The sequence below is a fragment of the Macrosteles quadrilineatus genome, unplaced genomic scaffold (genome assembly GCF_028750875.1).
Source record: "Macrosteles quadrilineatus isolate MER2022 unplaced genomic scaffold, UCM_ALF_1.0 Scaffold_2__2_contigs__length_208266976, whole genome shotgun sequence".
Taxonomy (NCBI): Eukaryota; Metazoa; Arthropoda; class Insecta; order Hemiptera; family Cicadellidae; genus Macrosteles; species Macrosteles quadrilineatus.
The window spans coordinates 144,470,469-144,493,452 of NW_026542595.1; the positions used below are offsets into that span (position 1 = coordinate 144,470,469).

Here is a 22,984-nt window from a genome sequence, read left to right on the forward strand (position 1 = left end):
AAATCAACCACTAATTTTACGATTTTGAAGTTGAGAGTTTTGACAAATCTATCTTTTCTTCAATTTGAGACACAAAGACGTTTTGTTCTTCTTACAACCAATCGCTGGCTTAAACGTTGATGGAGATGGAATTCAATCTCAATTCCAATATTTGATGCTTAGCCTTCGCTCTTGTTGCTTCATTGGTCATTAAGGTCTCAGATTCATACTATATAAAGTTAATAAAGTATATAAGTTGCTATAAAGAAAATATTGTAGAAGTTACACAATAAACATTATAGTGGTTGTTACAGTGAGTATTGTTGTCACATAGTATAGCTAAAACAATCTAAATTGTGTCATAATGAGTCTAATGAAATATATAAATTCCAAAGTTTTATGTTAATAAACATAAATTATATAATTTTTATCATTTAATCACATTTCTTAATTTCATAATGCATTACAGATTTCTAAAGAGAAGTTATGATTATAATCATACAATCATAGTTGCTTGTGGTCTATGCATTAAATGTGATTATGCATGGTCAGGTCTGATGCAACATTTCAATGTTATGCATATTTATGTTTTTTTTTTTTATTATTTAGAACTAAGCCCACAGTTAAATGCTTTACACTTGATTTTGTTAATGCGAGGAAAGCATTTAGCCTCAACAAATCTTCACCAACTGTCCATTTTAAACCAGAGATTAATTGAAATCAACGGACTAATAGATTAATCAAGTTGGACGAGGAGGTTGAAATTGGTTATCCCTGTTTTGATGCTTTTTAGGAATGAGTTTTACCGCCAAAGGGTTTTTAGTTAAAGTTATCTTTGATGACTAAAATTAGCCTTCCTCGATTAAAACTAACGATGAGTTTTCAATCTCGAAATAGACTAAAGTATTTCAATCATTGAGGCAAAAAGTTGTACAAAGTATGAACCATAATTTTCATAATCAAACCATAATACAAAGAATGAACCATAATTATTAAACGCATTAACGAGACTGAAACGAAGGGGTTAATTTTTTGCTGAAGCATTATATTATCTTTTTAAATGCGCATACAAAAATATGTTGGTAAATGATAATAGATGAATTAATCAGAAGACTATTGTGGTATGCCTTTGCTTGTACTTAGTCAAATGGAAGAAATACTTAACCGAAAGCCGCAGAGAATTCATTTTCTGTTCTGGAACGGACTAAATCAGACATTTGCTCGATCTCATTGGTTAAAGTCGCCTTGTACTTTGTCTCCTTCTATTCTAGAAGGCTTCAATACCATTTTTAGTTACATAAGCTATATAAATATAACAATAAAAATATAATTAATCGTGTTACTTTGTATTAAAAAGAAATTAGAAAAATTTTATAGTCGGTTAGCCAAAACATATGCAGCTAATTTCTTATCGATGTGCCTTCAAGGGTTTAAATAAAGAATTATAAAACGCAAAAACCTTTTAATCCATTAATTTAATTATTCAGTAGAAACTATATTGATGAAACCAGTTGAAGTAGTTTAAAGGGAATTCTTTAAAGAATCCAGATGGTAAAATTGCAGCTATTATGTAAATGTGTGAGCGAAATTTAAGTTTATGATTAAACGGTAAGAAACACTATGGGATTAAACTATAAAAATTACTAACACCATGGTAATAAATGGGATACAATTGTAGTTGGACATTTATCACCTAACCATAAAATAAATAATATCTAACCTTGTATACTATAAAACACAGTGTGCTTAACCGTGCAGAACTTTTATCGTTAATCTCATTAGATTTGTTGACTACGTGTGGTAATGTCCAATTATTTGTAACAGTGTTTACCATGCATCTGGGCATCTGTGAAGTATAGTAAGGGAGAATGTTTGATCTATGCTAAAGCATCACTAACCGATAACACCATTTTCGTATGGATTTAAACAAAATTGTATCATGGCCAACTGTTTTGGTGTAAACAAATGTAAACTTGTTAAAGTTCAGATGATTAACAATATAATTCAGCACAAACTCAGAAATTAATTATAAAAGCCTATAGGAAGAAAGGCTTTCATGGGATATCATCCAAATACGCAAAAAGCACATAAAGGATAAGAGCTTTAAATTGATACCCAATATGCATATAAAAACAAATGTTTGTGGTCAGTTTGCTGAATTAAAATATCCAACAAATGATTTATATATTAAATGCCAACTACTATTACCTAGCCTCAAATCCATTCAAAAGGACTTTTTGTAAACTTTATACAATTACAAATCTTGAAAACGATCGAAGTAATACAGTTTTCGATATACTTATTCAAGACCTTTTCATTTTTTGCAAAGTAAATAACAATGTTTAATAAAAAAACTTGTAAAGATAGTGGATGAAAAACTAGAATTGTTACTATAACACACGTTGATAATAAACATCTTCCATTTGTAATCATGAAAATAATAGTTTTTTTTTTACTGTTGGTTATATTATATCCTCTCTTCAAAATGTATATGCATCTTTTTATTTTTGTGTTGAATATAAACATAGTTTAAAAATATAATTCATCATACGTCGTTATGTATCTCTAAATTCATTTGGGGTTTTTATAGCACCATCTTATAAGTTTAATCTACAAATTATTTTAACGGATGTCTATGAGATCGCTTTGAAAGTATTTGTTTCTATACTTATCATGGTGATAGTAAAGTTAAATAAATTGACGGATTCATTTCAAGTTAATATTATTTATCACTCAAAAATGTTCTATTAGAACAGTCTTTAAAAACTTTCGTCAATGATACGGAAGAAGCATTACTGTTACGTCAAGAGACAACATAGTATTTTGCTTCTTAAATGACACCAATCCTTTTCTTAATGATCTTTTTAATTACATAGCTTTTTATAACATAATTTTGCTTAAAAAAGCTCGTAGCGTATTCTTTTTGTATTAGGACTAATATCAAATTTTATACTATAATAAAGTTTTGAGATAAACCATAATCTTATTTTAAATGAGTTAAATTAAATACATTGGTGAGGATTTTGACGGAAAAGCTTAAGATGAAAATATTATGGAAAGGAATCCCGCAGTTTGTTAGTTGTTGCGATGAGGATCCAACCACTTTTCAGTTTGTGAAATATTGCAAAAGTTGACTCTCGGAATATGAATTACATTCATTTATCGCTTTAGCTCAGGAATTTGTTAAGTAATCCAAATATTTAGCCTATATTTTAAATTTATGAGATAACTATGAAACAGAATAGAATACATTTTGTACCCCGGCAGCGTAGTTCTACGATTTATAATCTACAGTTTAATCTGAAAAAAAAATCTTACATAAAAGCTGAATCTTGTGAAATCAGGTTTAAAGTAAATCAAGTTAATATTTCTAATGTTGACAACTTTAAAACAAGTAACATTTTATACTCAGTGTTGTCATAGAAATCTGCATTTCGCTCAATAAGACCTGTTTGAAAGACGTGGTGATTTCTCAACATGTCTCTAGCTTACTTTTCTGGCAATAATTAATTGTTTTTCTTTAATCGTATATTTAGAGTGAGAAACAGTAGTGAGCATAGTTGAAATTGTACTGTATTCACTACTTTTTCTCACTCCGGATGGCAACCAAACAAAACTAAATCTAGGTTTAGTTTATTTAAATTTAATAATATAAAACAGGAATTAAGCTGCATGCAGATTAAATTAGTTCTTATATTCAAAAAGATTATTAACAGTATGAAAATGGAGAGGATTTTTTGTTGGCCTAATTTTGAAGTTGGCAATTATCCCTTCACCACAATAATGGAACTGAGCTACAAAATCAACTTCAATGTTGTAAGCACATGTGTTAAATACTTAAATAATTATTTTTAGTTTTCAAATACAACAACTACAGGCAATATAATGTACAGACTGTGTTCAAAGCGACTTTTTATCTTGATAAAATTATTCAACCTTGTTCTCTTGTTTTAAAAGTGCCACTTTGCCCACTAGTTGCTCACATAACTGTTTTCTTTGAATTTGTGATTGACTGTAATACTGTAGTAAATGTTTGCCTTCATATTCAGATTTCATGTCCTAGAGTAAATAGCCAAGTACCCACAAGACTTTTTTTAAGAAACGAAAAGACTAATATTATACAGTTGATTAGGTTGGGCATTAAACCTATGAATAAATATTTAAGACATGTTCAGAGACCCGAACCTGACACAGGACTAATGTTTATATAAATAAAGAACTTTTGTTTGTATGTTTTACGATGTGTGTTTTTTTATGCTAATGTTGCAATAATTTTTGTGGGCTTAAGGTAGTATATCGAGTTATTAAATAACTGGGAATTCGTCTCATCACTTAACAAATTGTTTTCTAAAAATTGCCAATCAAACGTTGTTCCGTGTCGTTAATTCATTAATTTGCATCTCTTATAACTGACTCCTTGAAAAAAAAACGAGAAAGTTTGATGTAAAACAGTAGAGTGTAGTAAAATATTTGTACTTAATACTGTAAATCAGATTTTGACGTACCAGTATTAAAGTTGTGAATGTTTTCTGTACCAAGTACGTTCTTATAAGAATGTAATTTAGCATATTGAGCGATAAACACACAATTGCAAACACCTGAGCCCATTGAATTATTTTAATCTCAATGTATAAACAATTTATTCAACTACACGCTAAAATGTTGGTTTCAAGACGTTTTCCAACTGAGAAGTCTGAGAAGTTTATCTTAAGTATAGTAAATTAAGTCATAATGGTTAAAAATAACACTTTTTGAAAAGTACTTCGCTGAACTAAGAACACCACTAAATTAGTTCAACAGCATGGGTTCTATAAATATTTTTTACCATTTTAGTTTCCCCTCCAGTTTTGTTATGTAATAATTCTTTGAAAAAGAATTTTTGCATTTTACGCTTGAAGTAGGGAAAATAAATTAATAATTTGGGTCCTACTTTGTATACAATTTAGGCTACACGCATAATTTTAGTTTTCCACTATATAGACTAACTTCAAACTGTTTGCCATATATTGTACACCTCTAGGTCCTAATAGCCATTATAACATAACGGCCCTCACGGGCACAATAATCTTTAATGCTCTTCTAGCAGAACACGGAACACTAATTAGGATTTGTAGTTTAATATACTTACGTTTAATCAATAACACCTGGAAATGCCACACACAGGTTTTAAATTATTTTTTTTACTTGCTCCTGTTATGTATCCTAAAAAACCAGAACATTAGGATCTTTATTATCCACAAAATGTTTGTAGGACAAATCAAATTATTCATGAACACAAAACTAGTCCATAAATAACGAAATAACATTATAAGTTTGATCATGAGACTCAAATACGCATTTGAGGGGTTTAATACACTAACGCTTGATTCTATTGCAGTAAATAATAAAACTACAGACGACAAACTATAGACGAAATATAATTATTGTATAACTAAATGCATAACGCTGTAATTTAGGGATTATAATCTGTTATATCTTATTTCAAACTCACGGCTTCAAACATAACATAAAACTTTGATCTTTCCAAGTTTATTTAAGTGTAACAAAGGAAATATTAGCAACTGGAATATTTCTCGCTCAAAAACATGTTCAGTGCATTCCTAACTATTTTATTTTTGCATAATATTTGCAGTTAGTTTTAGCCAGAAAGATGATAATTTTATTCCTATTTACTAACTTTTGGTTGTTTCTAATTTAGTAGTACAATATGCGACAAAATCGCTGTGATAGCATATTGATTTAAATTTAAAATATAATAACATTTTGATACTGGTTTAAAGAGTACACTAGACTAACAAAATAATACAATGCAGGTATTTTTTGTGTGTGGATTACAAATAATGTAAATATGGTAAAATGGTCAATATTTTAACACTTTCATTTCCCTCAACTTACATCTTGTTAATTAATCAGAGCATATGAAACGATCAACACATTACGGTCAACATATCACTTAGTTGTGAATAATGGGTGGTCTTCAGGGTGACATGTTGACAATATTGTTGTGGCTGAATGAGTAATGGATCATAACGACTAAATATTGTGTGACGAGAGTCAAGAGGTGTAGAATTTACAACGGTGTATTGCTACTTTTACTAAATGACGTCATGTATTCTGGTTATAAACTTTTTTTAGCATGACTTTTTACTTGTCATTTACCAATCTAACAATAAAGAAGTTTTTAATCGAGGCAAACGTGAGACTAGGAGATATGTGCTTTAGACTTGAAGAAATAATGCAAATATTAAATAAATGCTATGCTTTTAAAACTATTTGGAATGGCTGATCACATACTTAGGGTCGAGGAGACACAGGAATGACGTCATCATCGGCCACGTTGACCCGCAACTATACATCATGTCCATCCAATCACGTCGTGTCCCACCTAATGTCAGTATTATTTCCCGGTTATTGTCACTTAAATGTTCGTGTTTTCATGGCTTGTAACATACGTATTTGATTTATTAGTAATGAAGACGATCCCCAAATAAAGAAGCAAGGACATCCAGTATGGGCCTAGTGATGACTTCGATCCGATGTGAGGTTAACCTATAAGATGCAGAAGGGCATTTATAGTTGCCCTACAGCAACGTCTAAGATCGCATGAATGCAGGGGTTTACACAAATTTTATACGATCTATTTGGTGATATTCAACAAATCGCAATAAATGACCACCATTTAGGGATCTGGCGGCGTTACCATTAATCCCATCCCCAAGAGATGCAGCAGGTTTGCAGCAGGTTTGCGATGTGGTCATATTGACATTCATTGAATATTACCAAAAACCTTTTGAGGTTTTTACATATAAATGAAGGTTTTTTGAGGTACATATGTAAATTAAGTATTTAAATTACACATGTAGTTAAAATTTTCGAAATAAAAAAATATTTTAATATTGGTCAGTTATTTTTGGACTACCTGTATAATTATCAGAAACTGAAATGTTTAAGAAAAAATAATACAATAAATGATCATGAAATCGTTGGAGCTTTTAGTAGTATATTTATTTTGTACATCCTATTTCTCTACTTTGCTAACAAAAGCTATCTACAGAAAATACAAAATGCAACTAATTGTGCCCTAAAACCTGTTTATAACATGAAATCTTGTTTGGATCTGTTGTGATTCAATAATTAATGCTAACTGTGCCGGGATTTGTAATCTTTGGTGCCTTGATGCGACAGTTTTGATTACGATAACTACGTTAAACTAGAGGTATTAATGGATTCACTTTGATCCATGTCCTGGGAAATTGGTCATGGTAATCGCCAACCTGGATTATTGACGAGTTCCTCAGTTTACGTGGAAGCGGTGAAACGTAATATCAGTAAATTATTTGGCGCATAGTAACATGTACTCTAAGGGGCACTAGGGGGAGGGATATGTGTCCCCGTATTCGTCTTCTTTCACGAGAGGTCAGGAAACTGTTCAAAAGAAAGGTAAATGCACTAGAGTTTACACAGTTTTAAAAATCTACATTTTAGTTTCCCTTTTTACATAAACAGATCTAAAATAAATGTAAACATTAAAAAAAATTTTTCTTTAATGTTATGTATGCTGTCATGTAAGTATGAATGCGTAAACTAAACAACTAGAATAACATTTTAAACTGTACTTCAAACCTAGTCGGGACTGATATGTCCTTGTGAAATATTGAAATGGGTAAAACTAAGATACCATTCAGTTTAGTATTAAGCCACATTATTTTTAAATGATGATTTGTTCCATAGTATTTGATATGTTATTTAACTACCATAAAAAACCAAAATTATTTAGTAAGAGTTCAAACAGTTTTAACTGTTTTGCCATTTTAGGGATTAAAACTACCAAGCGACCATAACTACAACAGATTGTCAATGCAATGCCTCTTGTTACTCATCTGTTAATTATTAAATCTTTATAATATTTGTAACTACTTAATGTAAAATGGTGTTTGCCGTTGGTGTTTAATAAATAAATAAATAAATGCATTTGATAAACAAAAAATACCATTAATCGAATCTTTCCCCATAGATAGGATACAAAATTTTTATTTTTGGTTCAAGATTGTTGAAAACAATCTTTAAATATAGGTTGAGATTATATATATTTAGAATAAAAATTAAAGCCTTGTTTATAATCAGATTTTTTGTCAGCGTTTTTAAATAATTCAATCCAAATTCATGCAATCTATTTTATAAGAGAGACCTGAAAAATATCACGATGCATATTCAATTATATACACACGTTTTGTTTAGTCATGATGGGTTGTAAACAACTACGATGCAACTAGTTCGTTCTTTTGAATAGTATTATTGAAACAGCACAGTGCACATTCAACGTTTACATGTCACCAAACAAGGAAATTGTCGAAGTTGGCAGAAACACATTTAAATTATTCCTGTTTGACGTTCCATATATAGACAAGATTTTCTACTCCATGTAGCTTGAAGATTAGTTGAGCAATGTTAAGCACAAGTTTGACCTTCTTGCAGCCATGTTTCTCCTTTATTCTAGTTGTTCTTAACTCTTCCTGAATAACATTACATTGCTTACGGTAACTAATGTTATGATATCACTAAAGTTAAGTGTAACTGAAAGCCAATGAAAATATAGTTCTCATTATGAGTATTTTAGCTAGTTTTTTTTTTAAATAGCACGTAATTCTTTAATGAAAAATGTAATGAGCTGAATGATCAAATTCCAATAAAAAACACGAAGGTAAAAGTTAAAGTCAATAGGGGTTTGTGCTTACACTTACCTGTGCAAAAATTATCAATTGTAATACAAAATTACAAGTTTTATTCATAAAATTTGTAATTTTAAACACATTTACGTTTCCTATAATTTGTTTTAAATGTTGTAGGTATTTAATTTCTTCAAATACATCACGGTATGTTGATTTAAAAGAATATCAAGAATGTGTGTATCCGATTAGAGGTATTCACTTTAGCGTTGACCGCTGTTGTAAAATACAAAATGAAATTTTATATACAATTCGACAGAATATAGTTGTTGGATGTTCATGTTGATCCTGGTTATTCAATACATACGTTTCCATCATCCACAAGATTTAGTATTCTTGTAGTATAATTTTTTTTATATTTTACCACCACATCTAAACAAATTTGAATTAACCTGATATTATTTAACTAATATAACAGCATTACAAACTTTTTACATAGAATAAAAACATACAAAGTATCACGAAGCAAATGTACGAGTATGTGTACAGTGTATGTAGGTCATGGTTACTAATCAAATAAATCTGCTACAATTGGTGATGCCAAAACTTAGATGTTACATAACACTTTATTTCGATAGTGTAAGAATAATTTGGATATACGTCATACATTGATAATTATTCAAACCGATTCCGCATCATATCTTAATTGTTGTGAGAACGAGTTTAAATATTATACAGTACTCTTACATCCAAATGTTTGTGTTACAAACATTGTCTAAAGTGCTAGTTTAAAAAGCATGGTTGTACGACTGCGAGTGAAGTAGGTGCGGGTAAGTGTGGGTAAAGTGACAGATAAGTCGGTGTGTGTCAATGTCACTGATAAGTGTTTACCGGCTGTTATCAGTGATAGTCACGTGATACCACGCCTTAAAACGCCTCTTGAAAGTCAGTTGCTAAGCTAGTGTGTAACTTTACAGTGTGTAAAATGTTCGGAATAAAGACAGTGAGTAAGTTACCGTTAGGTCAAGAGCTGGGTAGGGTTTTGACCCTTACTGTCCCAGCGACTCAAAACACTCGCTACCGCCACACGATTCCTGAGAAGCTAAAAGATGTCCCGACCGCAGCAAATCCTCAATTCTTCGACATGGTGGAGTATTTCTTCCACCGTGCGTGTTCCATCGCTGAGGATAAGCTGGTGGAGGACATGAAGGGACGGGAGCCTCCGGATGAGAAGAGGAAGAAGGTGAAGGGAATCCTGTTGGGGATGCAGACTTGTGATCATATCCTGGAGATCAGTTTTCCCATCAGGAGGGACAGTGGGGACTACGAGATTATAACAGGGTATAGATCTCAGCACAGCACGCATAGAACTCCTACCAAGGGAGGTAAGTAATTCTTTTTGTTTTTGTACTGGAAGTAAATATAACTTTTCCATAATAGACAGTTACACTCTTCCACTCCTTTGTTCTTGGTCTAGATACAATTTCTTTAATTAGGCTGGTCTCTAGATCCCCGTGTTTGTGTAAAATAGTCAAGGTAAGATTTGAATTTGAGACACTGAAACACAAATTCAGGGTTTTAACTGTTAAAACTGAAAAAATGACATTGGTCTAAGTTATTCATTTCATTTGGTCATTGGTAAGTTATTCAGAGTGCTCTCATTACATAAGTAGGATTCACATTACTTTAGTTTCTATATATAATTGAAAATGCGTAAAATAAATTCTATGTCAAGGAACAGAATCAAACCCATGTAAACTTTCTGCACTGAATACTTTTTAAAATAAAAACTCTAAGAAATTACCAAAAATTTCCGTATATTATTGTAATATCCAAGTGAAAATAGAACAAATTACTTATGTATTATAAAATAATAAACTAATCATTAACCATTAATAATGTAAGTATTAAAGAAACCAATAGCCTGAAAAAGAAAATATGTATCATGGGTTATTGAAAAACAATTTTTGCTTGTTTAGTGTTAAGAATAATCCAACCTAGTTTATAATCCAGTTAAGTTTTAAGTCCCATTCCTTTTTTTCCAGATCATATACACTGGCCTAAACAATTTTTATTGGTCCAATCATGTCATCAAGTTTATACCCTCTCCATTGATACAAAACATAACGGAATTGCACACCTGAATGCCGATTACAGTATACAATGATAATAAATATTCCAATAATCTTAGCATTATACTTTACGTACCTTAGGCCTGAGATGCCAAAAAATATTATCAATGCTTTGTGACTTATTTAGAATTCAAATACGCTTCTTTTAGCAAAGCAGTTATTGTTATACACCATAGAACACTTTTGGATCAACAGTGAACATCTACAGAGAACATTCTAATAGCCTAATATCCTTTAGATATATTACATAGTCAAACTACGTTGAAGTGCTCTCAAAATCGTAGCTTAACGTTATTTATTACTTTACAAAACGATTCGTGAGGGATTGTGATTAATTAATCGCAACATTCTAATTACTGTAATCGCATCCTTAATTAATCTTCTTGCATAATCTGTCTTAATGGCGAATCTGTGATTATGTCGACCCTTCTCTCTGTCCTTATGCCTTTCGGTCTGATTAGCTTTTCAACTATCTTACGACATGTCGAACAAATTAAATACCCCCGTCGCAGCAAACTAAGTGAATGTTTATTTGCCTGATTGGATCTTTACTTAAATATTTCCTTGCTCAGATGTATTATCTATTTACATAACAGAGAAAAGAAATATTTAAATTAGGATAGTATTTACGCGAGCTATTGTGATAAAGGTAATATGTAATACATTGTCTACAGAATAGACAAAAATAAATTTATTCATATATTTATACATCTATTTTAATATGAACGGATGGTGTTTTTAACAACTGGGGGCCACAAGATGAATGAGTAAATCGGCCCCGGGGCTAGGTCATACCATGAGATCAGAAATCTTTTAAAAGAGCGAAACTGACGAAAAAAGGTTTGTTAGTCCTTCAATTTCCTTCCTTTGTCGTTTAGGCGCAGTCAAGAAAAGGACTAAATGGAGTGTTATAAATATTTTTCAGGAATCCGATACTCGGAAGACGTGAACCTGGATGAAGTGAAGGCTTTATCAGCGCTGATGACATTCAAGTGCGCCTGTGTGGACGTTCCCTTCGGTGGTGCCAAGGCCGGGGTCAAGATCAACCCTAAGAACTACAGTGAGCTGGAGCTTGAAACAATCACTCGCCGTTTCGCACTGGAACTTGCTAAGAAAGGCTTCATTGGTCAGTAGTAAACCTCTTTAGCTTGACATTGTTGTATTGTTAAAATGCTTAAGATAATTCTCCAGTAAAACCTTGAATTGGTGTAATAAGTAGTTACTGATTACAGCTCAGTTTACAGTGTTTAATTTTAATTAATGTTTAATTTTACAGTTTACTATTAGTTAATTAATTAATTAATAGTAGTGATCAGAATTTACAATGCAATGAACTTATTTTAGTGTTTACTTTCTTTGAAAAGTAACAAGTGTTCATAAATTATATGAAGATTCAACGTTTTTTTTTCAATTCTTGGATTTAAGATTTGAATTCATCAAAATAATTTTGCGTTTCAAATTTTAATTTATATTTTAATAGAACATTTGTTGTTTGTATATTGAATGCTACAAACACTAATAAAATTTAATAAAGGTGGTTCTTTTGAGGGCAAATCCTAGAACCCTGTGAACCTATTTGCCCTCATAATATTTTTACTTTCTTGACCATTCAACGAGACGATATTAAATTTCAATGATATCTCATAGGAAAAAGTAACTTTGTTTTGAGTTTTTCATGCTACTGCTAAAAAAAATGACAGTTACACTATCATATCTTCTAGAGATAAATAGTAGTGATTAAAAACCATGCTCATCGTTTGTATATTGTTTGTGAACTTCATTTACAATATCTTAAAAACAATAGATTAACTGCAGTCCCTACTTGACGGAGGAATAATAACCTCTGGCTGTGCATATGGTTATACTTTAAAGCCATTAACAATCACCCAAAAGGCGATAGTAAAAGCAGCCTTAGGCAGGTGTCGGTGCTACCCTTGGGATGCCCTCTTTAATGAAATCAACGTCCTCGACATTAGAAAATGTTTTTTATTCGAACCATAACTATTTACAGATTCAAAAACTCGAATGACATTTTTGAAAGCTCTGTTATACACTTTGTATTCAGAAAACATTTTGGGACGCAGTGTTAGATGAATAAAAACTAACTAGTTGGAGATATGCATCATCGCCTAAAACTAATAAAAGCTATACAAAACACAAAAACTGGATCTGTGTGGTGTCTGTGTTGTTTTTCTTCTGTTACACCAATTTGATTTTTTGAGTGCACTCTCTGCAAAGAGAAGAGAAGATAGTTCTTAAGATTAACTGAGCAAAATTACTTGCTTTATTGGCAATATTCAACAAAAACTGAGTATTCGGCTGAAAAATTATTCAAACCTCAGAGTTATTTATTTTCTTTGCTTTATCAGATGACATTTAAAGATAAATCATTTCTGTGTGTTATCATCAGAGATGAACAATGAGTGAATCACTCAACCTAGCGGTGTCCTAGTTTAGATCTGAGATGTGGGACAGAACCACAGAACGCAGATATTGGTAACATAAATCCTGTGATACTTTCCAGAAATAAAGTCGAACAAAGAATTGTGATGAAACTGTATTTCATCGTAACTAGAAATGCTGGAATACATTTGCAGTTTATTTCTCAACCACTGTATATGTATGTTAAAAAGATTAAAAAATCGTAAAAACAATTTTAAGAAAGACAATCATGTTCTACAATCATGTTCTACAATCATGTAGAAAGACTTAATTTAAAAACAATTTGCATTGAATTAAAGGTTTCCAATTCACACTAGATTCAAAAAGTTTATTGTTTTGTGATGAAACAAGATGATACTAAACTAGTTATATAGTGTTAAATCACTGTTAATTCTTTTACAAAATGCATCCAATTTAACAAGTGGGATATAGTTTTTCGTTTTAATTTATCATGCTACTTTGGACTTTGTTTTTTTTTTCAGAAATTATTTACTTGATACATAATACATAATATATAATACTTGTATATAAAATCCAAATTATACCATGTTTAAAATTGCGTAATGGGTTGGGATAGAGACCTCTAGTTTTGACCGATTTGTTTTAAACTAATGACCTTTAAAATTAGGTGCTTTTCATGGGGATTTGCATTCAAAATTTGTGAGTAACCACCAAAATAACCTATTTTGGGTTTTGGATGAAATTAGGTTTAAAAAAATGCACTTTTACGTCATATAGAGAAGTCTAGAGTTTGGTTTTCCTGACACAACCCATTAAGTAGTTAATAGAGGTTCCATACTTGCCCAACCCTGTATAACTACTAAAAATATACAAAATTATGAGGTTGGCATAAAGAAAATCAGTTTATCATTGCAAGAAAGAAAATCTCATACCTAAAACTGGGCAGCAATACCATAACACCTTTCCCAGCTGTCCACCGTACCGTGATATATAATGTATGATGCAAGGCGTTGGTCGCACATGAGATATGACTGGTGGCGGCTCCACCCTGTTCCCTTGGGCAGAAATACATCATTGCAGATGAATATTACTCAGAATCAGTCTTGACCTAGTTTAAGATTGGTGTGGTTTGGGAAAACGCTTTGGGACATCCCCAGTGATTAAATTAAAGGGTAAAATATTGAAAGAAAATCAAGTTTATCCCCTTTGAGAGGTGAGAGTTTAATAACCTTTGGTAAAAAAATAATTAAATCATATTTCGGAATAATTATTTGGAATTCAATAATCCTTCAAAAAACATATTCTTAATAATACAGCTAAAAATTGCTAGATAGTTTTTTAATAGTAAATACATTTTGACTATGGATTTACTAGAATTTTCAATTCCGCGGAATAAGAAATTTCGTTGCCAGTTTTATGAGGTAAATAAAGTAGTTAATATTAATTAACGATGGAGTGTGCTTGTATAAATTACTGATGTCGAATACACTAAATGTCTTTAAGCAATAAAAACAGAATGGACATCTTATTTTAGAATCTTATATCTTTTACAACAATTTTTGATTTACTAAATCAAAGAGGTTTGTTTAATAAAACAAATACAACAATTTATCTGAATTGATAGACTGCCAAAGTCAATATCCATGTTAGGGAGCTGGTATAGTGGTAGAGCGTGGGAATTCGGTCCTAGGGGTCATGAGTTCAAGTTCTGCCAATCCTCAATGAAATGGCCTGATTAAAAATACAACTATCCAAAATTGAATGATATATTATAATTGTACAAATTGCTGTTTTATACAATCGTTGAATTGATGTTTGAAATTTGTAAATAAGAATAACAGATTTTTCCTCATCTTAAAAGATTAATGAAATGTATCATACTTGAGTACTACACATTGGATCACACTAAATCTTATCGAATTTGCCAGATTAGTGACGAGTAATAAACCTATTCAAAATGTCATGTGCCTGTAAACAAAAGACACTTCAAAGCTCTCCAAGTGTGCTTCATAGCACAAGAACAGGTTGATAAGCAACTACTATACTGGACAATGTTCAATAGGCCAGATCACTGATGAGCTACGTAAAGATATCGCTTAGTATTTGTTATCTTAACTATCGATAACATAAAATATTTACTAAACTGATTTTGGCTTGGATAACAACAAGGAAGGAAAGTACAAAATGGGTTTTTGCAGCAACCCAAAGATTGTTTGATGTCAATATTGCTAATTTTGGTACTGTAGTACCTAAAGACACATTTCTATTAGATACATAACATGAATTTATTTATAGTATATAGACGTAAGGTAACCTGTATTTATTTATTGATTATATTTCAGGACCGGGAGTTGACGTCCCTGCTCCAGACATGGGAACAGGAGAGCGGGAAATGTCCTGGATTGCTGACACTTACGCTAAGACCATCGGTAAGTAACAAAACCTCCCCAATCAGCTGTTACCGTGGACATTGATTATGGCAGCTTATGTTGTATTCTTTAAGATTCTTTAAGCTCTTAGTACCTATTATCACAGAGCAGTAATGTTCAGAGGGAAATAAACTTGCTTATAAGAAACCTTGCACATCCAGCTCTAGCAGGCTATGTAGTGTAGGAAAATACTGTTGGTGAGCAGTTAAGAACCCGAGTGATAACTATGCGGAAATTCCTATTGCACAGGGCGCAGTGTCTTTCTCCACCATGAGCGTTGCAGTAAATGACGGTGATGGGGTGGTTTTGGACTTTGCCCTAAACACCACCGACTAAAGCTGTACCGTTAAATGCTTCCTCTGTACCTTAATGCTCTGTTATCTTGTGGAGAAAAAACCCTAATTCGTCAACCAATTAATGCTTGGTCCCTTTATGTACTGTTTAATTAATACGGTACATCATTTAACCTAGTATTTAACTGGTATTGAGTATCACAGTGAGAATATCCAGTCCTAGACAATGAGAAATATGATACGTTGACAATATCGTGATCATGGTGACTAAATACTGTAAGAACTCCAAACATTTCCCAGGCTATCAAGACATCAACTCCCACGGTTGTGTAACGGGCAAGCCCATCAACCAGGGAGGTATCCATGGACGAGTATCCGCCACAGGACGTGGAGTGTTCCATGGTATCCAGAACTTCATAAATGATGCCTCATACATGAAGACCATCGGACTTAGCCCCGGCTGGGCGGGGAAAACCTTCATTGTGCAGGTAATACTTGTGAGCTTTGAGGAAACAATGATGTTGTTCCAACAATTGTTGTTTAATCAATTAAATGTTTTCTAGGTTAACCGGACTATTTAAGAACCCGAATGAAAAAAACCCTAATAAATAAACTTATACATTTCTTATTATAGTAGGATTGTAGAATGTGCCAAACATTTAGCCAGTAAATCTGCAAGCTTAATTTATTGTAAATAAAAGCACCTGATTTAACACTTAATTAACATTACCTATTTCAGTCCCAAAAGTGAAGGGTAAAATTTAATCAAATATAGGCAATAACACACCTGTTAGTGGATTGATTATCAATGGCTTAATCCACTGGTTAATCAACTACGAGATGTCTATTTCAGTTTCCAAAAACGGTGTTAGAATTGAATAGTTTCTTATCATTTGCTTAAAATATACAGGAAGCTGTCTAGAAAAAAAAAATTAAAAAATATTTTTGCGCCACCGGCAAATTTTAACCAGAAGAAAAATACAAAGAGTATATTATCTCATGAAATATCCCAGCGTTGGTCTTAAAAAAGCTGGGTATGGAATATTACTTGTATATATCTCCTAAAAAACTAACTGTTGTTTAATAATATTCTTCTAAGGATTCATCTTACCATCTTGATTTCTGTACAGGGATTCGGTAACGTGGGTCTTCACACTATGAGATACCTCCACCGAGCTGGTGCCAGGTGTATTGGAGTCATGGAGTACAATGGCTCAATATTCAACCCTGAAGGAATCGACCCTAAGGTAAGAAACAGATTTTAAGTTTTGGAATTATCAAACCACAGAATTGATGTACAATACATATAAAGGGATGGGTGCTATAGGAAAAAAAATTCAAATTCCTTTGAAGCACTCCATCATCATATTTGACACTCAAGATAAACTATTGACAAAAATTAAAATACAAATTAAAAGTACTTGTGGAAAGCATGGTTTAACTGTGTTTTACCAGACTCTTACAGTGGGTATAAAAAATCTCCCCCCCCCCAAAAAAAAAAAAAATTAAAAAAGCAGTTTGAATAGTAAAATAAAAACAAGTTTATTCTAAATAGCTAGTTTTTTGGTAAGGTCCGCTAAAGTAGGGTCCCCTTGTAGTATAATTTTATATGATAACTATATATTCTAGGCTCTGGAAGACTACAGGATCAACTACGGCACAATCAAAGGGTTTCCCTCAGCAAAACCGTACGGAGGTGAGAGTCTGATGTACGAGGAGTGCGACATCTTTATTCCAGCGGCTCTGGAGAAGGTCATCACTAAAGATAACGCGCACAAGATCAAGGCCAAGGTCAGACATGCTTTAGTTATTGTTATCCTCGCTTGGGTTACACAGGGAATACTCTTAATGAGACAGACGCTGAGCGTGAAGTAGATAAATGAAAAGAGATCATTTGTATGCAACTGTAGTGTTACTCCCTAATGATCACCTCACCCTGTTGAATACCAGTAATAAAATTACACTGTAATTGTTATTGTCACATTGATAATTCAAACTCGGACTATGATTTCATCTTCTAGTTTTATGAAAACCAACATTAACAATATTTTTAAATCTACGTGCATCTCCCATTTGCTTCAAAATTTTGTTTGATACAGGTTTCATATACGATGAGTAAGTTTTAAGAACAAAAATAACCAACGAAGAAAAAAACTAAGAAACAAACCTTAAGTTTTTTGTAATACTAAGTTATTTTAGGGACTTCATGTATGTTGATGAACAAATGAGAAAATTATTGGCCAAAAGGTCAAATATACATACTCCTAAGCATTGCTAGTAAGACACCTACTATACCATCTACATTATGATATGCTTTTACCTACATTTCAAAACCGTTAATACCTGCTAAAGGAACAAATACACTTTTATGTTTACTTACATTTATTTATGTTTACCAACATTGAGAACATTGAGACCCCAATATTCCCATATGTCTTATGACAAACTTAGGATATTTAAAAAATTACATCACTAGATGAAGAAATATTGAGAAGTTTTCTATGGAAATCGACACATATTAATGTATGTTATTATGTATGTTTAGGTGATAGGCGAAGCCGCTAACGGCCCCACGACGCCAGCAGCAGACGCTATCCTTCAGGAGAACAACAAACTCGTCATCCCCGACCTCTATCTCAACGCTGGTGGAGTCACCGTCTCCTTCTTTGAGTGGCTCAAGAACCTCAACCATGTGTCCTACGGTAGACTTACCTTCAAGTACGAGCGGGAGTCCAACTACCACCTGCTAGGTATACCATTTTAATTTGTTTACATAATTTAAAAGATTTTTTGCACACTCGGAGGTTTGTGTAGAAACAATTTAAATGCACAGCTTTATTTTGTATGAAACTTTAGACAATGTGTTACGTTTCAGAATCCGTCCAGGAGTCTTTAGAGCGAAAGTTTGGAGCTCAGGGAGGAAAGATCCCCGTGACTCCTTCAGATGCTTTCCAACAGAGAATTGCGGGAGCTTCCGAGAAAGACATTGTCCACTCCGGGCTGGACTACACAATGGAGCGATCTGCCAAGGTAAGATAATCATGGTTCGCTTAACCTGTATATTAAACCATTGGATGTTAATTCTAATTTGATGCACTGCCCAAAATAAAATCTTAGGTAAAAGACATCCACTTTCACATAAATAAAATAGTAAATGTATATGGTAGCCCCACACAAATTTGTAATCGAACAAACTTGCTTAGTAATATTTCTAATTACCTTTTTCTTATGTAATTCAGTTGAACTAAATACGAAATAATTTGGAAGGATTCTAAGGCACAACCAACGGAAAATATTGTTTTACATGGGGATTAAAATACCTCGTATAGTTAATAGTTTTTTATGGATACAAATACTTCCAGGAAATTTCCAAAAATGTGAGGTAAAATCAATTTGCTACAGATTGTGAAGAAAGTGTACATAATATGGTTCCCAAAATTAGGTTTCTATCAAATGGGTTTGGATGTTGCCAATCATTGATTACATTGAATATAAAATAGAACAAAAATCTCAAGGTTCAACTAAGAGAGAGTTCAGTTGAATATAATTTTTACAAGAATAATTTTGGTAGATTTCAATGGTTTAAATCGACGGTACAGCAATTATTTGCCAAAATTTTCTTTTCAGGCAATCAAAAGAACAGCGCAGCAGTACAATCTGGGTCTTGACCTGAGAACCGCAGCCTACGTCAACTCCATCGTCAAGATATACGAGACTCATCGTGAAGCTGGAATGGCATTTTAAAGCACCTTTTGCTTCTAATTCATCCATTAAACGCATCTCGTGTCATTGTTTTAAGCCCGAGTACTTAAAAATAATTGTATTTTTTCAGAATACTTTAAGATAACATTTATGTAAATAAAGTAAATGTAAATAAATAATGAACCTACGCATGGGTAACGGTTAAGTTATTAATAATTTTCCCTTTTTCTAAACTCTTCGACATTTTCAGTAGGCCTACTTTTGGGAAAGCAACACTACCCAATTTATTAGCATCTCAATCATCAGGGACAGCTGTGCCTAATTGTGGGCCATTAAAAAGATAATGACTTTTCTCAGGAAAAAATATCATTATAAACTTACTCAACATAAAACAAACAAGATAGGCATGGTTTCGTTAGATATCTTATACATTGATACGTACAAATAAAAATAATCGTAAATTTACCATACACGATCTACGAAAACTGATAAAATTATATATCACGTTATCTTTAACAAAGTTTCAAAAATACTTTACACTAAAATACAACTGGCATAAAATATTTGATAAGAAAACGCTTGTTAAACACATCCTATAGAAAAATTAAACACATTTCAACATCCTCTAACTATCAATGACACACAATGTCAAATTGTACCATTAATCACTCATGTCAACGACACTGTTTGGTATCATGTAAATTAACTGACCTTCTAGAGAATCGATCATCAAACGTTCATGCCATTGACACACAACTAAAATTAAATGTATGCCCGTTTAAACGTCATATAATCACAGCATGTGCCGCTTAATGTGTCCTTATTTTGGAACCATTGTCCATTTTTGTGTTACTTAAGTTCAAGTTTATTTAGACTTTGGGTGATAAAATAGTATTCATCAGTAAGGCCTAAAGTGACACTTTTTGACCCGAGGTCAAGTTTTACGATCGAGGTGAAGCCGAGGTCGGAAAATGAGTGAGGGTTAAAAAAACACCTTTTGCCCGTGTGGTGAACAATATTATTTGTCATATTGTATAATTAATTAACAAACAAAGCTAGAAAAAGAAATAATGTTTATGCAAAGATAACCTCTCAAAACGACTTTCAGCTTGTGTTCAAATATGATCATGTAAATAAGCAGCTGTTTAGTAAGTGATTCTATCATTTCGTCTATTACGATTGTGTTACATTACATTATACCATAGATACGTAGAATGATCGACAGCAATAGGCTAAAAACTTACCTAATAAAACAATGGATGATTAATTTCAAACGATAGATTACCACAATCGAAATTTACAACTGTTAACAACAGCAGATTTTTACTTCCTTGAAACTAGAAAGGATAGGGAGTAAAAATGCTATTTTAGACCCGCTATGCATACATTAAAAACGCCTGTCTTTACTGCAGTATGGCTAAGTATATTTTAGTCAAAAGTACATTTTAATATATGCAGGATTTATGTATATGCAGGATTTTGTACGGATTAGCTAAAAATATTTTTGATTCAAAGAGCAATGCTATCATTAACTCTTGGTTAACAACAATGCCAATTTATTGGTGTGCATATATAAGTATTTGTGTAACATTATGTTGACATCCAATTACCATTAAAAGTTTTAATTTGGTATTTTGCTATTTCGGACGAATGATTGTAGATCTTGCGCCCTTTCCGAAAAGTGACATTTTACAAATATAACTCCCTCCCCAACGAAATATAGAATCCCCCCCCCAATGTTATTCCTACAGGTCCATCGGTCTAAATCAATTTTACCCACTTCTAAAATAGCTAAAGATCTTAAATTTGGCTCAATTGCAGGTCTTGCGCCATGGCCCATTTCTATTTACCCCCTACCAAAAAAGGGGGCCTGGGGGCGGAGCCCCCAGCAAGCCAAAGGCGAGTGTTGTGTATATACACTTTAAAATTTACTCACAAAAATCTATAAATATCAACAAAATAGGGCTTGTATTGTCAGCACACAATTATTTATAACAAGTTGACAATTGAAAGCTCAATTCAACGTCTATTGCTGCCACAGATTTGCTTATATTATTTATTTGTTGAATAATGCATTAGTGATGGAGTTAATCTTATTTTAACCCCGGATTTTACAGCTATGCATTAAATACGACATTAAATAGGTATTGGGTGTATAAGATTTGCAGGACTATTATGGTTAAGGAGAAAATGTATTTTAAAATCCATACTAAGTATATTAACTAATACAATAAAAACGTAGCTTTCACTTTTAAAATCAAGTTTTTAACCATGAAACACATTTTTTATAACTCTTTAATTTTTCAAAGTGTTTCATTGGATGAAGTGATCTCCCTTCGCTATACTGTAATTTATTGCATACCCCTTTACTATGGCCTTCTCGTATTTCTAGCCTGACATTTTGGTGCCAAATTGCTGAACCTTCCGACGTGAAAAACAAGTATCTGTCCTGATAAGTTAATTTTGACACTTATCCAATCCCTTTGTTCTCTCTGTTAGATTTAAGTATTGGGTGAATTTCACATTTTGACTAATAATGTTAAAAACTATATTTATTATAAGGGTTTTAATTATTTTTACTTCTTATTCCGATGACTTAATCGTTTAAAGAATTCATCAATGGGTATGGTAGCTTCTTAGAATAAAAATATATATTCTAAAACGTTAATAAATTACGTTTAAATTGAATTATATAATCCTACAACGGGCTGTAATGAACAATTTCATTTTGCGAAAAGCCTGAAAAGCCTTGAAAAGAGGCTTAAGTATAGCATTCATAGCATCTAGAAAACTCATCAAATACACAAATTCTGCAAAAAGAAAAATGTTTTATTTACTGAATAAAAAGTCAATCACATTAAGTTACGGGTAGGAATCAGTGCTAAAAAGATTTGATATTATTTACCTATTCATAACCCAACAGATGTAATTATATAAAACGCAATATACAGTAATTTAATTTTAATAGGAATTTGACTTCAATCAACCTTTTAAATAGTTGAATTTTACTTTGACACAAGCAGGTTATATTTGTGAATTGAAATCCTACAAATATAAATTCAGTGTAAGAAGCACCAAAAGATATCTTGGAATAAGGTTTATAAGATTGACTTCTGTATTATTAGTGCTCTCGTACCCGTTATATTAAATATGCCATGTAATTCTTCCAAAGTGGCTTGGTAAACTTTAAGTATTATGTTTTATAAGTACTCAAACTCTTTTTGACTCCAAGCATCGCAAAACACTGCTTCATTGCATTGTGTAAGTATTTTGTTACATTGTTTTGAACGACACAATACTTTTATGCTCGGCGTTAAGATGGTAGGTAAACTAAATAAATAAAATAATCCACAAACCAAGTTTGGTTATAACTATTTTAT

The 22,984-nt window shown here is 32.2% G+C and overlaps 1 protein-coding gene across 1 annotated transcript; it reads left to right on the forward strand.

Annotated features, from left to right (window-relative positions):
- Positions 1–9,582: 9,582 nt before the first annotated feature.
- Positions 9,583–19,802, forward strand: LOC128985700 (glutamate dehydrogenase, mitochondrial-like). The gene is made up of 9 exons (XM_054405492.1): positions 9,583–10,030; positions 11,703–11,903; positions 15,523–15,609; positions 16,203–16,390; positions 17,033–17,149; positions 17,532–17,693; positions 18,448–18,652; positions 18,778–18,932; positions 19,530–19,802. The coding sequence occupies exons 1-9, from the start codon at positions 9,631–9,633 to the stop codon at positions 19,644–19,646; spliced, it is 1,632 nt and encodes a 543-aa protein (XP_054261467.1). The 5' UTR covers positions 9,583–9,630; the 3' UTR covers positions 19,647–19,802.
- The last annotated feature ends 3,182 nt before the right edge of the window (positions 19,803–22,984 follow it).